Source organism: Bombyx mori, chromosome 4, assembly GCF_030269925.1.
Source record: "Bombyx mori chromosome 4, ASM3026992v2".
Taxonomy (NCBI): Eukaryota; Metazoa; Arthropoda; class Insecta; order Lepidoptera; family Bombycidae; genus Bombyx; species Bombyx mori.
In genome coordinates, this window is record NC_085110.1 from 15,074,499 (window position 1) to 15,089,683 (window position 15,185).

The 15,185-nt window shown below is 34.1% G+C and overlaps 1 protein-coding gene across 11 annotated transcripts in view; it reads right to left on the reverse strand.

Moving 5' to 3' along the window:
* Positions 1–15,185, reverse strand: part of LOC101736773 (dual specificity calcium/calmodulin-dependent 3',5'-cyclic nucleotide phosphodiesterase 1) — a 511,722-nt gene that overhangs the window by 26,895 nt on the left and 469,642 nt on the right. For 6 of the 11 annotated variants that reach the window (XM_062668368.1, XM_062668358.1, XM_062668365.1 and 3 more), the window contains 3 exons: positions 11,707–11,820; positions 5,812–5,856; positions 2,695–2,944 (listed from right to left, as the gene is read on the reverse strand). In XM_062668368.1, the coding sequence (XP_062524352.1) occupies positions 2,695–2,944; positions 5,812–5,856; positions 11,707–11,820 (409 nt within the window). The remainder of the gene's footprint in view (positions 1–2,694; positions 2,945–5,811; positions 5,857–11,706; positions 11,821–15,185) is intronic. The other 5 variants (XM_062668369.1, XM_062668359.1, XM_062668366.1 and 2 more) reach the window with 1 other exon arrangement.

Genomic DNA, 15,185 nt, shown 5'->3' on the forward strand with positions numbered 1-15,185 from the left:
GAATGATTTCTTATATTGATTATTTTTATTAATTGTAAGTTTCATAAGTCTAAAACCGATGGCGCCTTAAATCGGTTTTTACAGACGATTGTAATACTGTCTGACATTTATATCTAACATAGATGGCGCTGTGTTAAAAATACCGATGTTTCACATAAGCTACCATTGAATGGCATAATCACCACGTGTTGCTGGGGCTAAAGTATAAGTGAAATTTATTTCGTAGTAAACGCAATACAGTGAAATCCAATTGTTCTTACTTTGTTAATTTTTGGTATTAGCATAGCCGGCCACGTGTTATTTCGAAACAAAAACTTTAGCCACAGCAACGTGTGGCCGGGTCTCCTAGTAATAATATATGTTTCACAGGGTTGAGCCGGACGGTACGTCAGAAATGACGCTATCGCCCTAGGTGTGGAGTCGCTCAGGGAGTTCGTGATTAGGCTCGCCCGTAGCATGTACGAACGAGCCGAAAACATCCCCAAGGAGCATCTCGACGACGTCGCCTCGATGCACGCCAGACTTTTGGCACCCCCGACGATCGTTCGGATATCCATAATCAACAATAGCAACAATACATAAGTCCTAAATTTCGCGGGTAATTCTTCAAAAAATATTATTATTAAAGTAAATCGAATTTGTAGAAGCTCTTATTAAAAGGCATTCAGATTTGTAATATTTTACAATAAAACAATTACCCGGTTATTTCGAGGTACTTAACTGAACACATTGATAAATATTAACAGGCATTACGAACACGACAGCCAAATATTGTTTGCGGGGGTTTTCCGACCGGAACAATGAATCCTCCTGGTTCGTAACTAAGTAAATAAATTAATTAACGTTACATCGTGTTTGTGCCAGCTCTGTGAATTTTTGATGCGCCACAGAGCAAGATTTATGTTTGAGCACTGGAGATTTATTGTGTACAATTAAACCTGTTTCGGGTTTTCAAGAAGATAATTTAAGCTTACAAACATATTATTAAATCTTGTGTGAACCCCAGCATCTTGAGATTTTTCTTCTTTATCATTTGTCTGTAGTAGTAGATTACTTGCCTAATTTACTAACTTAACCCTTAATAGTAGAAGCATAAAGTCCGAACTTTTATTTACTACAATAATTTCGAAATTTTTTCAAGTGTTCTTTTTATTATAAATTCGAATTTCTTTTTGAAATGTTAATTTTCACGACTTTAAATTTGTAGCCGCGTTAATGTTTTAAGTTCACGTACCAATTTTTTTGTGGATTTGTCAATTATTATAATACCTCTCTACCATTCGTGGAACACACTACAAGATCTACCATGTATCTGTTTAATCAAGTAAGATGACATCATGTGTCAATATACATAACCCCACACGTATTGGATTGAAATTGATTGAGGAAATTGAAACAGTAGAAATTTAAAGCTATCTCGCTGAATTGAAGAAGTCTGTACAATTAAGACTTTAATTTTAAAGTTGTTTAGGTATTAGCTTATTATCTGTTTGTAAATGTAAAAATTTTGAGAAAATTTAAAAGATATTTGCTATACAAACACCATGATAATAACATCACAGCAAACACACACATAGAAAACATCAAAGTAAACAAAATGAAAATATTATAGTTTTTCGCATGTATTCACTAGTTATGCTATTATTTAAACCACTAACTCAATGCTGTTGGGACTTTAGTTTTAATTCTCGTGATGGTCATCGACAAATGTGCCGCGTCGGTTCGTCTGACAATCTTAATAATAAATTAATAATAATTTTAATAATAAAAATAATTATTAATAATAATATTAATAATAATTATTTTTTAATAATAAAACAATTATTTTAACAAAGAAAGAAACCGCCTTTAACAAAATGAAATGAAACTAGCAATAATGTAGTCCAAAGAAATTCAATAATGGCTTATGGGGATAACTCAAAAACTACTTATCAGATTTTGATTGACTTTAAGCGCAACTTCATGAAAGGCACCATATTTCAAATAAAATGAGAATAATCCTAATCGTTTCACCTAGAAAAAGGTTGTGAGGTAACACAAATAAATAAAAATATATACAAATCAAAAATATGTAAATGAAGCTCTTTTGACCCTTCATTAATTATATTTAACTTTCCCGCGCATCAGCTTCGCCTATCATAATAATATTATCTATGGTGGAAGCTATGTTCATTCTATAATTGGATTTGCTCTCTGGCTTTGGACATTCACAAATATAGCATGCTTTCTTAATAGATTAAAAAAACTTGCAGATTTAAAAAAAGGTCTAAATATTGAAGCAATAGCTTTCAATGTTGTTTCTCTTTGCAGGTTCGAAAATAATTATAATAATTGTAAGTGTAGAAATAAGTTAATAAAATAATAATAATAAAAAACTCTTTGCTGAGCAATAACTTGGTTCTTTGTTTCTTTACAACACATTACAAATATATACATTACTAGCGACCCGCCCTCGCTTCGCTTCGGAAACTGTAATTTATTATTGATTTCTACACTATTTAATGGATGTTATTATACATATAAACCTTCCTCTTCAATCACTCTATATATTAAAAAAATCGCATCAAAATCCGTTGCGTAGTTTTAAAGATTTAAGCATACATAGGGACAGACAGATATAGGGACAGAGAAAGCGACTTTGTTTTATACTATGTAGTGATATCAATAGTATTAACAGTTGCAAACGAAACCAACCTTCAATACTCTAACGACATCCTGAGGAAACTGCATAAGAGCGGTACTGGTCACCCGGCGATAGATTCTGTCGACGAATATTCCGGCACGTATCGCATGGGCCACCGACCGGAACTTTGGCTTCTCGTCCGACTTCCGTTTGGCTGTCGCCAGCTGTCTTGTGAATGTCGACGCCAGCCATTCGCGAACCTCAGGGGGCACCGCATCAGGCTGTACCTCAGAGAGCTCGTCATCTTCATCAGCTAATCGTCTGCGTATAACAGGAATTTTAATTAGAACCCACATAAGTTTGCTAAAAGTTTAAAGCTAGCCCCGGCATAAGCTTCGGACATTCAGCGACTTAGTTTTTGTCCTAAGCCAAACAGTTCACTTGAAAAATTGAAATTGTTAGGCACAAGTTCAAATTGTATATAATTCAATTATAATTATAAAATAATTAAACACAGTATTGAAGCCGGTTTCAAACTTTACCTGCAATTTGTTCTAAACATTGCGGTTGCGACTTACGCAAGTTAATTAGTTCTGTGGAACTCCGCATCATACGCTCGAGGTGAAATTAAAGTGCAAAATTATTTCTAACTCTCTGCAACTACCTCATACAATGTTGGTTCATTTTAATTGATCCTATCGCTAACTACGTCTAAAATATCTATGTCCTGGGATAATTAAGGGTATCACTCTAAGATTTAAAAAAATATTATCATTATGATATGTTGCATGTTTTATGGTTTTAAGTGATGTTTGTTTGATTAATGCTATCTAAATATTAAATATGTTATGGTCGCTAAATCCTCCCTTTTGTTTCGCTATAATAATAATAGTAAGAAAACACAACATTTTAACCCTAAAAAGTGAAATTAAGTCCAAAGTGAAATGTAGTTATTTGGGTAAGTAAACAAAAATGTGAAATAAACAATTACAAACAGGTTTGTTGGGATTCATGCAGTAACATTTTAAGCACTTCGCTTTGTATGTCACTTGTGACATGCAACGTGCACGGCTAACCCTTAGGGATTTGATGTACATTGCTTTCCATTAAAATCAAATACAAATAACACTCCATTGGTATGATATATGCAATACTTCTGTAATCATATGCTCGGCTAACAGGTATTATATTGTTAAAAATAAGCTCCGCTACAGATAATTTGAATAAATATAGATTAAAACTCATGTTACATTGACACTGATAGGTAAGGAAGGAAACCACTTCCGAAACCAGAAGGGCGTATTTACCATCGTATCACAAACGAATATGAGTGTTTAATTTTATAGTAGGAACCTAAAACTCATCGCTAGTAAATTTAAATTTCAAGAACTCTAAATGTGTATAGCTTTTTTTTTATGATTGAAGGATTACTGGTGGCCAGGAGGCCTTTCCAGTTTCACCAGGACAGGTGGGCGAGCAAAGGCTCAGAGCCAGGAGGGGTGGGATTTTCTAACAGCTACCCGAGCGCCTCCGAAGGAGACCTAACAACTCAAGAGCAGCTGCTTCGCGAATGAATCTACTACCGGATCGGAATCGCGACCCGCTGAGAAGATCCAGTGAGAAACTCAGCGAGCTGATTCATGGGTTAGGTTGCACGGCGAACTCTTTGTCGAGTTCGACGAGTACGGTTACCGGGGTCCCTAAGCCTGCTCCTAGTATTAGAGCTGAATGCGTCTAATGCAAAGTTTATTGGATCTGATGGATCCGATAGGATGTGTCTAGGGCGTCGACGGTGAGGCTCCTGCGTGATCAGGATTCGGGGAGTAGTCAGCGGCGGCAACGATAAGGCGATTATCATGACGATGTGTATAGCTGATACTCGTATGCTTGTATGTACAAGAGATCTGTCGATACGCGTGATCGAATTTTTAAATTTTCATTGCATTTATGTTATCTATAGTTTCTTTAGTGTTAAATAAATTAAACTCTACTTTAAACTCTTTAACAATTACAGTAGTAAATAATAAGTGACAAATTATAAGATTGCCTCTCATTAGGGATACAAAGTGATGTATATATACGGGTACTTATATGAGGATAAACAGGCAAATGTATAAATATTATACACTTAGACGCTGAGCGAAAAGATTTGTTATATGTGTAATATGTTAATCACTGATATTGATAATCGTTTTGTTTATTTGTTTAAATAAAATACTGTTTATTCATTTAAGAAAAAGATGCATTCTTTACTAAAGCGATCTTTCATCTAATCGTGTCACAGAAATTACTAATTCTAAAATACAATATATCGTTTTTTCCTGAAAATGTTTACTTCTCTATCTTTTATTATATTATTACAGAATGTTTATTTAAAGCATGAGAATTTAATTTTTTTCCCATTAAATTAATGCTTAGTACAATGGAAAGCAATATAGCACATAGAAAACTCACAAAACATTTCAAGCGGGTCTTACTAAGGCTGAGGTTAGGGCCATTTTATCCTAACACCATTTGAATGAAATAAAAAAAAAAAACTAAGAAGTAGGCAATTATCGCGGAATCTTATTAATTAGTTTAGAATTAAAACCATACTTAATTGCGGTGAAGACCTTGATTAAATTTTATATTCTGCTAAAAATCTGCTTTTATCCGCGCTCGATATTATAAGCGGACAAATTAAGCTTCGTTTTAATCCTAAGTAAATTATTTCATTGCCGAGTCCTGAGTAGTAAAAATATGTGTGGTGTCGTGGGACACCGGATAGGAACGAAGTTCCTTATTATAAAAATATTAATTTTAATTTCTATTCGAAGTATAAAGAAAATAAATCTGGAGGTTTCGCAACAACCCATGGTCATTCGGTAACTTACGAACTTATTGTGGTACACTTCATTCACGGTTGTTTGCATAAGAGTTAGTCTATTGCGCAAACGAACGCTCTGAGACCGTGATCAATGAATGATAAAAAATATGTTATTTTTTGTACGTTATTACAAAGTTCAGTCGTACACTGTGTGCATTACTAACAAAAATCTTACGTTACGGACGTTTTTTCCCAGTTAGGGTACCCATCCGCATCTTCCCATAAGGAACTTCGTTCCATAATTTACTGATGACTCAGGACCTTTCTACTGGTTATCATCAAATGGTGATAGAATATATAATAACTGGTAACATCGACACACCTAAACACCAGGGTTGGGGCCGACTGCTGACGCGCCACTGCCGGTCTAAAATAAAACACGACGTCAATGGGACAAAATCAAGCAATATTTCGAGGAATACGACAACACAGCAAACCATATTGTTGATGTCATTGATGTATATTGATGACATGACGGACCAACCATCCACAAACAATTGTCGAGTTTTTAAATTTTGCGGATAGCCAGTCCTTGTTAAATAAGTATGTATGGATATTATTAAGGCCGTACCTGAAGATATTCAAAATTTTATAATAACTATAACTTAAAACTTAAAATATTTGAAAACGTATGTACTTTTTCATTGAAAAAACAACATTTTTTATGTAATTGATTAATGTTGTTTAAGCAAATATTGCAGCTAGAAAATGAGGAATGTTCAATTAAATTAAATAAATTACAAACATTTACGGAGAATCAAAATAATTACGACCTTACAAAATAAATTAGCTTTTGATGTACAGGCTATAAATATAGATTGCTAACAAGGTTCACCCAGAAGTACACATGCTTAAGGGCTGGTACAGAAGACGGAATTAAGGATCAGACGAAGACAATCACAAAGACAATAACACAGGGGATAAAGACGGCAAAATGGACTAGGTTCCACATCTAATCTAAAACGCATCTAATCAAAATACTATACTACAAAAGAATGAGCTACACAATCAATATTTAAAATAGAAAGATAAAATAAATAAATAAAACTGGTTTACTTGTATAGCTCATTCTCTAGATGACATTTAAACAATGTACCATAAGTTGAAAACCCAAAACTTTAAATTACCAGTCCGAAAGCATTTTATTTACGGAGCTGGTCGTTTCGCAAAATAACTGTTTGAAGGAATATATTATGAACTAAACTAAACAAGAGGACAGGAAAGTTAGACAGTAGTGAACTGAAGCTTCAAAAAGAACAGAAAGACCTAATCGCACAGATTAGACAGAGGAGGGAGGCGCGACTACTTGGCCAATGTCGGTGGTGTTGTAACGGTATTAACTTTGCGTCGTTCGATTTCTCTACCGAGCATCGGGCCCAGCAGGGGGTGCGCAGGCGCCGCATGTGGAGCGTGGCCTGCTGCGCTCGTGGCTGCTCAGCTACTCGCCTATCCCTGCGTTAGACATAATCACTGGCGACGCGACGATCGCCGGCTCTCATTAATAAACACTATTTCATACACATTACCGGCACCAAGTTTCCTATCTTTATTTGACAAGGATATGCCATAAAGAAAGAAGGTATAGAGTGGAAGGAATGCTGGAGCATTTTGAAGTCATTAAATCATTAAAATAATTCTAAAAAAAATGCTAACAATGCGAGTAAATTGCAAAATAATATTGTTATTGTGTGTTTTCCTTGTTAAGGATCTATTTTAGGATTTTGTTGGCCCTCTTTTCGATAAAACATTTCGAAGCTGAACAAACCTCCCACGATTGTTTTCAATCTAATTATTTGTTTTAAGATTTATTTAGATTTATTTATTTATTTTATTTAGATTAAATAGATTTGCTTTTAATGTTTGTTTCTTTTTCCAGCAATCGTTAATCTCAACATACAAAACATCTATTTTAAATATTGAAGTTGTTGTGGCCTAAAGCGTAAGGCGGTATTTGTATCGAGCGATGCGATTATGCTCATATTTAAATTCATACGGAATTGGCAGGCACCAATTTTTCTAATCGAATAGTTACATACCTATCACGCTCATATGGATAAATGACTTCGACGATCAAGGAAGTAAACGTAGTGTAATAAAAATGAAAGCCTAAAATATTTTTGTATTATAATTTGGGTGATTATTAGTGGGAGTGATATTATAAGATCAAACGGGCAGGTGAACCGGTTATGCATCCGATTTGAAGGGTTGGGAGAACCGTTAATAGTATACGATTGAGCCTCATAATATCTCCACATTACTGGCAGCATTCACATTATGGCTATGGGTTCCATTGTTTTGCATACATACCACTTATCGCGCAGTACGTACTTAAAATTTATCTTTAAGGACCAGTACACGCTTGTGGATTATTATAATATTTCGATGAAAAACACGAGGAGTTTTGCAATTAATTTAGATTATTTGCGTTGTATCGCAAAGCCCCATTGAACATAATCTCACGAATTAATTACTGAACACCGGCGTAAAGCTGAAAATCATATTACGATGTCGGAATCAAATCGGATTTAATTGAAATTACTTAGCAAACATTCGTTGTTTAAAATAGAAAAAAATTGGATAAAAAAATTTTTGTTCTATTATTTGCCTAGTAATAATCGAATTTGTTTTTAACACAGTACTTTCACAAGCGACGCCGACGCGTTAGTGGTTGTTATAATTGTTTTTCATTTAATTAGCTATATTTATACCGTAATTAGTTGTTATTAAACTAATAGTATTTTAAATTTTGTAACTAGCTCATAACATTTTTATTTTACTTTGTTTTATTTTGCATAGATGGTCAGAGGAGTAGGACACCTGGTGCTAAGTTACTATTAAATAGATTAGATGGGTGAAGAAGCTTACGGCCCACCCAGTGTCAAGTGGTTTTCAGGGCTTATAGAAAGAGAAGAGAAAGCTATTGCAGGGGATTCACTGCATCATTATTTAAATCATCATAGTTGAAATTCCCTAATGACAGACTTAAACAGAACATGGTAGGTCCTTCCTAAGTTCGATCGCTTTCTAAGCCAATAAAAGCTGGCAAACAAAACTGTGTTTTGGCAATTTTATGGTCTAATTGATATAATCCTCAATCTTTTCCTCATAGCTGGGCATCGTGGCAAACTCAATCTTGGTTAATTCTCGACATCTGACGATATCTCTCACTGGCTGATAGAGAGTAGTACTGAGAGCTATTTCTCTGTATTCTGGTACCTGAAGCGTTTACTTAGGATTTCTTCCTCTTGGCCTTTTTCATGATTTTTCTTATCAAGCCAATTACGAAGTGTGGCTTGTGTACAATTTGCATGTAGAGCTTGCGAACCTGATAACTTGGAAAAATTAATAGCTCTAGACCCCATGGGTGTAAAAAAGGAGGCGTTGAAGATCGGCGACCAACATTAAAGAGACAGGACAGATAATATTAAAGAATCCACAAGTATCAATATTCTAACTGCGATTAAATAGACTGAACTCCAGCAAGCCTGGTGGACCCTTCTGTACGGCAAGAGCTGGTGCAGTAGCCTCACCGTGCATATAACAACCCTCAGTCATGGGAAATCGATGACGTAGGGATCGGCTTATCGCCACACGCCACACTAACATGAATAAGTCATAGACTCCACAGCGTCCCAGCACACGACTTGAAACAAGAGATTGAAATCTTTATCCTATTTAACCAAGTTCATATTCGAATCGGAAAGTCATTACGCCTATTCTTTGTGCAATCGTCCCAAAATCCTTTCAATTGTATTTCCTCTTAAATCCTAGTAATTTGTGAAGTTTTTAAAAAATAACCTGTTATCATTTTGGAATTTCTTAATTGAATAGCTACGTAGGTATTTTATTAGTTGTGCGTGTACACTTATTAAGTACCTATGGATTTTCTTCGAAAACTAGGAAACTACTAACAGAATTTAAACCGTCACATTGTCTCATCCGTGATGTGAGAAAACGCCCTTGATGTAGGGATGGTACTGAAGAAACCTCCAGAACATCTGTAAGATAATTATTTGCATTAACAACTCCATTATTAAGGACTTGAGCTGTTAAACCATGGCTTGTTGTGCTCACGTTGTCAAAGAGACTTCTCAATCCAATACAGTCCGATACTGTTTTGAACCTTCAGCAGCCAGAATTGGCAACAAATTGTAGCGAAATCAGTATGACGAGGAGCCCATTCAGGACGAGTACGTGTGTACCACCAATGTAAACACGGCCATTTTGACAATTTTATCCTAATATCACAAACTGTCTAAGCTAAGGCATAAAATCTGCATGTGACATGATAAAACTATGCCATTAATCAGCACACTAAATGTAGTATTTAGAGAAATATTCATCCAAAATCGTTACTGGGTTCGTAAGGGTTTTTTTAAAGAAAAATATTTTCCTTCTAAACCGTAAACAACAAACATGTTGTATTATTACAATTAGACTGATTCCCGGTAATATTTCGAGGTCTTTCCGCGGAACGCCAACGTTGCCTTCTACTAATTAACCTGGATCCCTTATTTTGGGCTCACGATTAAGGTTTCCTTAATTTGCGTTTCCCTTAGAGCTTCGTACTAAAATTGCTCTCGTTTCGCGACAACGACTTTCATCTTTTATGTTGAGCTTTTTTCCTTGAAGACCTCCGTAATTGATGTTATTAGGAGTGAAAAGATATTTTTTTTTTGTATCAGGTTGTAAATTGAGATTGTCTTGAATAATAGGGATGATTCCTATAACTTATTTTGTATTATTTTTTACGAGACAATAATTCTCAATATTAAAGCCATAAAATCAAACAATTCAATTTTGTAATTCGTTCTGATGAAATATTGAATCTGCGTCCTTATCTAGACTACGATTTATTCAAGTTATTTTTCTAAAAAAATTTAAATTTATCCGTACAGAAGCGTTTTTGCAAAATCACAGTATTACATCAGACTTCATGTGACCGATGTCTAGAATTATTGTTGCTAACACTTGCCCAAATTCGATCATGATAGCTGATACCTGAACATTTGCTTTCTTATTGACATTTCAAAAATATACTAGTTAGCCTATTTCTAGCTATTTATTGAGAGCACTGAAGCTCGATAGTACCAAACTAAACAAACGAAAATAAACTTGGTCGACAAGCAAGGAGAAAATGATACTTTATTGTTTGTCATGATTTGTAAAAATAAATAGATCAAAAAGAAATTCACTTCATGTTTCTGTTGGCCGTATTTAGACTTTATAGATATCTTTCTCGCACTGCCTCCACCTCAATGGCAATGACTTCATGAACCATTATATCCTACATTTTATTTATTGACAATAATCCAGATACAAAAGGTTTTTAAATTCAGTCGTTTATATTCAAATTAAAAATTATTCGGTAAATTTTGAATTCATTATAATCCTTGCATTCTTATCGTTTGTTTTTTCCCGGGACTTATCGTGACACCCAAGCTCAAGGCGCTGATATAACTTGTTTACATTACGCAAATCATCAAATGACACTACATTTGAAGGATGCTTTTCCAGTTTCATCAGGGCAGTTTATCGACATCTTAATTTGCAATTTGCTCGTATATATTAATTCAATTACTAGTTCAGTATTTCATTACCGAAAAATTACAGATTTTTTTGTTTTTCACAAGGCAACCCAACACGTACCAATAAATTCGCCTCGCGCATTACAATGCCCCAGCATTCCGTCACAATGAAACGAGAAACAAAGAATGGAAACCCAACAAAATAAGTATTAGTTGAAAGCAATCTAAATGCTTTTAAAAGGGCAACGGTGAAAAAGAAATAGATGGTATTAAAGGACTTGAGAGTAAAATTTATGGTCACGACGTAAACAGTACTTAAACTGCTACAAATCTGAAACATAAAAATTGTGAGAGGCTTTTTTCATTTCTTAACAGTTTCTTGTAACGGAGAACGCTTCGCGAATTTTAATATTGTTTTCGACTTAGTTTTTGCGGCTTATCATAATTTAGCCAATTTAAGAACCGATAAAAACATAAATCATTCTAAGGCAAGTAAGGAGAATACAATTTATTTTATACATAGATTCGCCTTGGAGTTTCGTGTACCATTATAATTATGTGATCCTTTGTATTTGAAAATATGTATCGGATAGACATATTAATCGGTTCGGACAGTAAAATTTTAAATTTTGTAGCCTTTAAAATTTTCTAATTATTTTAAATTATCTTACGGACTAAATCGTACGTACTTGGTCTCATCTATGTAGACAGCTTCAAGCACTTTTGCAGCATACTGTAGGTTCTTTTGTAAAGTCTCTGCAGAAATTTCACCTCGGTTTAATTGTCTTAATAGATAGCGTAATCTGTGAACAAAACAAAAAACCTTTAGTAGAATTAATTTAATAATAAAAAATAACACCACACAATAAATAAATTCGGAATATTTGCAAGATTCGACGCAGATTTTACCCAAGTACCCATCTTGATTGATTATTAAATTATTGTATAGCACATTTTGCTGTGCTATTTATGTTGTTAATACGTCATCTTAAAATTAGAGTCGGATGCTCTATGATCGGAATACGGTCGATTCATTTCATGTATTTAGAATTTGTTTTGTAATTGACAGGTAAAAAATTAAATCCACCCCTCAAATAGGAGTGCATAGCTGCTTCGCTACAAAAATAGGCAATATGGTGCTACCTAGTCTTGTGGGTTTGGCTGCTTACGCCTATAAAATGCTGCTGACCATACACTGCTGGGCCCCTTTAGTCACCTTTCGCCCTCACGGAAAGAGATAGATAGAGTGGTGCTATTCAGATTTTATGCTTATTCTATCAAGGTACTTTAGATTCAATTTTTTTAACTAGTTGCCCGTCACAAACCGTAAGCTACAAGTACTAACTACACCAGAAATGACCCCTAAATATTTGTCAACAGTTGTAGAAAATTTGAATTAAGTCAGATAAAACGTAAAAAAAACATGCCTGTGTTTATATTATACATTCTGATTCAAATGATGCCAATGCAATTGTGGGTCGATTTTATGGTTCAAGATAAGTGCCGGCATCCATGTTGTGATGGATCTGGATTATTGTAGCATTTTGATATCATTAGGAAACTAAGCCGCATCCTTATTTCAGCCAATAAAATTATGCTAAAATAAAATATGCAAAAGATATAGTTCAGCTGTGACCCAAACCCGTCGCGTTCCATTAAAAAGAAAAAAACTCAATTCTTGCGAAGCCATAATTTAATTGACCCGAAATAAAATGATTGTGCGGATTGGTAGTTAGGTATAAACGGATAAAAGTTATCCGATATTGGGCTGTGTTGCCATTTGGGAATCGTTGGAAAGTTGCAGGAGTCGTTGGAAAATAAATTTTTAATTGCAAACTATTTGACTGGGATTGCTAGTGTATTCGTGTCAGTCGAAAGTGCCTTTGAATCAAAGTAATAGTTGTAGACAATTTCTCATGGCAGCAAAATTAGTAATTAGTTTTTAAAACATAATATACATAATATATAGTGTATGCATTATTGTTTAAGTGGGTGTACAAGCTGCTTGCTTTTTGAGTAGCTAAGCCACAAAATACAATAAAATCATGGATAGTGAGACTTTTTTATATATATAATTAATCTGGTAAATTTTTCAAGAAATATAAACTAGTAACGATATTTTCTTGGTACTTCATATATTATGTATAACGTTTGGATTTTTTTAAATATCTTCCTTAGTTTTGGATTAGCTTATTTCTTTATTTAATTTTAAAAGTCGATAATTTTTCGTTTTTTCTCTTTAAGCTGGTAACACTTTTTGGTGCGGGTAGCTTTCGGCCCTCGTCGAAATTGGGTTGAAAACCTAAATGCTTTACACGAGCTTCGAAGAGATTTTAGCAAGCGAAAATTGGACTATTTCGACTTGTAAGGGCTGTTAGAACTGTTGATAAATCTCGTATACGCTTTTTTTGGTTTCAATGTTTTTCTGTTTTTTATTTTATTTTTTTATTTTTTATTGCTTAGATGGGTGGATGAGCTCACAGCCCACCTGGTGTTAAGTGGTTACTGGAGCCCATAGACATCCACAACGTAAATGCGCCACCCACCTTGAGATACAAGTTCTAAGGTTTCAAGTATAGTTAATCGAGGTATCTACTTTTAAAGTCGCAGTAAATTATATAATAATATTTATGATTATGGACACATTATGATAGAGTTTTTACTTTTTGCAAACAAACGACAGTGTTTCATGGTTTTACGTACCATTGGATACAAAACGATCGATCATTCATGAATCAGACAGCTACACAAATAACTCATTATCCCACAAAAACGAAATGAGTGAAATTCTTTGTGAAATACAATTTTATAGCGGGAAATGCAAATCCATATAAAAAAAAACCTTTTCAGGCAGTCCACAGTGCTTTGAGAAAAATAAAAGTATTTTTGCTTTAAAAATATTTTCTTAAGATATTTTACCGTTGTGAAAAGCTGAAAATATCATAGGTACTTTAATATAATTTATCATTTAGATCATGAACTCTCGTCTAGACGCGGTCGCGGGGGAAACGTCTTGAGAAAACGATATTTATCTGCAAACATCTCTTGAATTGTTTATTTGAATAGGAAAAATACATTTACTATTAAAATTAGCTGGTAAAGTTAAGATACAATATTATTTTAAATCTTAGGGCTTCAATTTAGATTTTGAATCAGACTAGAGGCCCCGCAGTAGTCGAAATTCGACTATAATTAATTGGAATTCTAAGTTTGTACACTATTATGATTGTATTTTATACTTCTATAATAACAAATTTCGTCAAGACTACACTTTAAAAAATACTAACAAAGGCAAACAATTTTTAATCTATTCTCAATTTGACAACAGACGCCAAGAACAAAAGTTTGACAATAAATAGTATGCATGCGTGTGTGCGTCAAATACATGGTATGTAGTGTGTGTAATGTTTTCTTTATTGATTTAATGTATCTTTTATGCATTATTTAAAAAAAAATTAGCATTGTGCACTTCTTCTCTATATTCTCTATAAGTGTGGAAAATTTCATAGTCCTCCGTCCGCGCAATTTTCGTAAAAAGGGATACAAAGTTTTTGCTTCACGTATTAATATATAGATTGCTGAATCGTGGATTTAAATATGATCTTAGAAGGTAACTAAATTATTTAGTACACTGTTTACTACACTGTATACATATTATATCCTCAGTGCAATCACCGCTGGGTCTAAACTCTTCGTAGTATTGAATTGATTGGATGTGAAACTGTAACAGAGTCAGTCGATCGTACACAACCGCTGTAGAATATACATATGTATGTATGTTAGACGTTTGATTGGTACTGGTTATTGTATCATCAATAAACACTTTGGTAGATTCGGAAGCGTATAGTATTTTGTATCAATGATAACGTAGTTTAGATATTTATTTATTTTCGAAATCAAAATGGTATATCAAAATTTATTACAATACGCCCAACGAAAGGTCATCAAAAGTCATCAAAAGAACATCCATTAACAAAGTCAAACCCGTTAAATTAGCTTTATATAGTTGTTGATGGTAAGCGCTATGTAGTAAACACAAAAACTGTTGTTTTAAATGGGTAAACGCTGTCGCAAAACAGTCTTGCGGTCTGGTTTGGATTGTGGGATAGACGCTAAACTCTAGATACAGTTTAGACTAAGTTTTTGTATCTTGCGACATTCAATAATG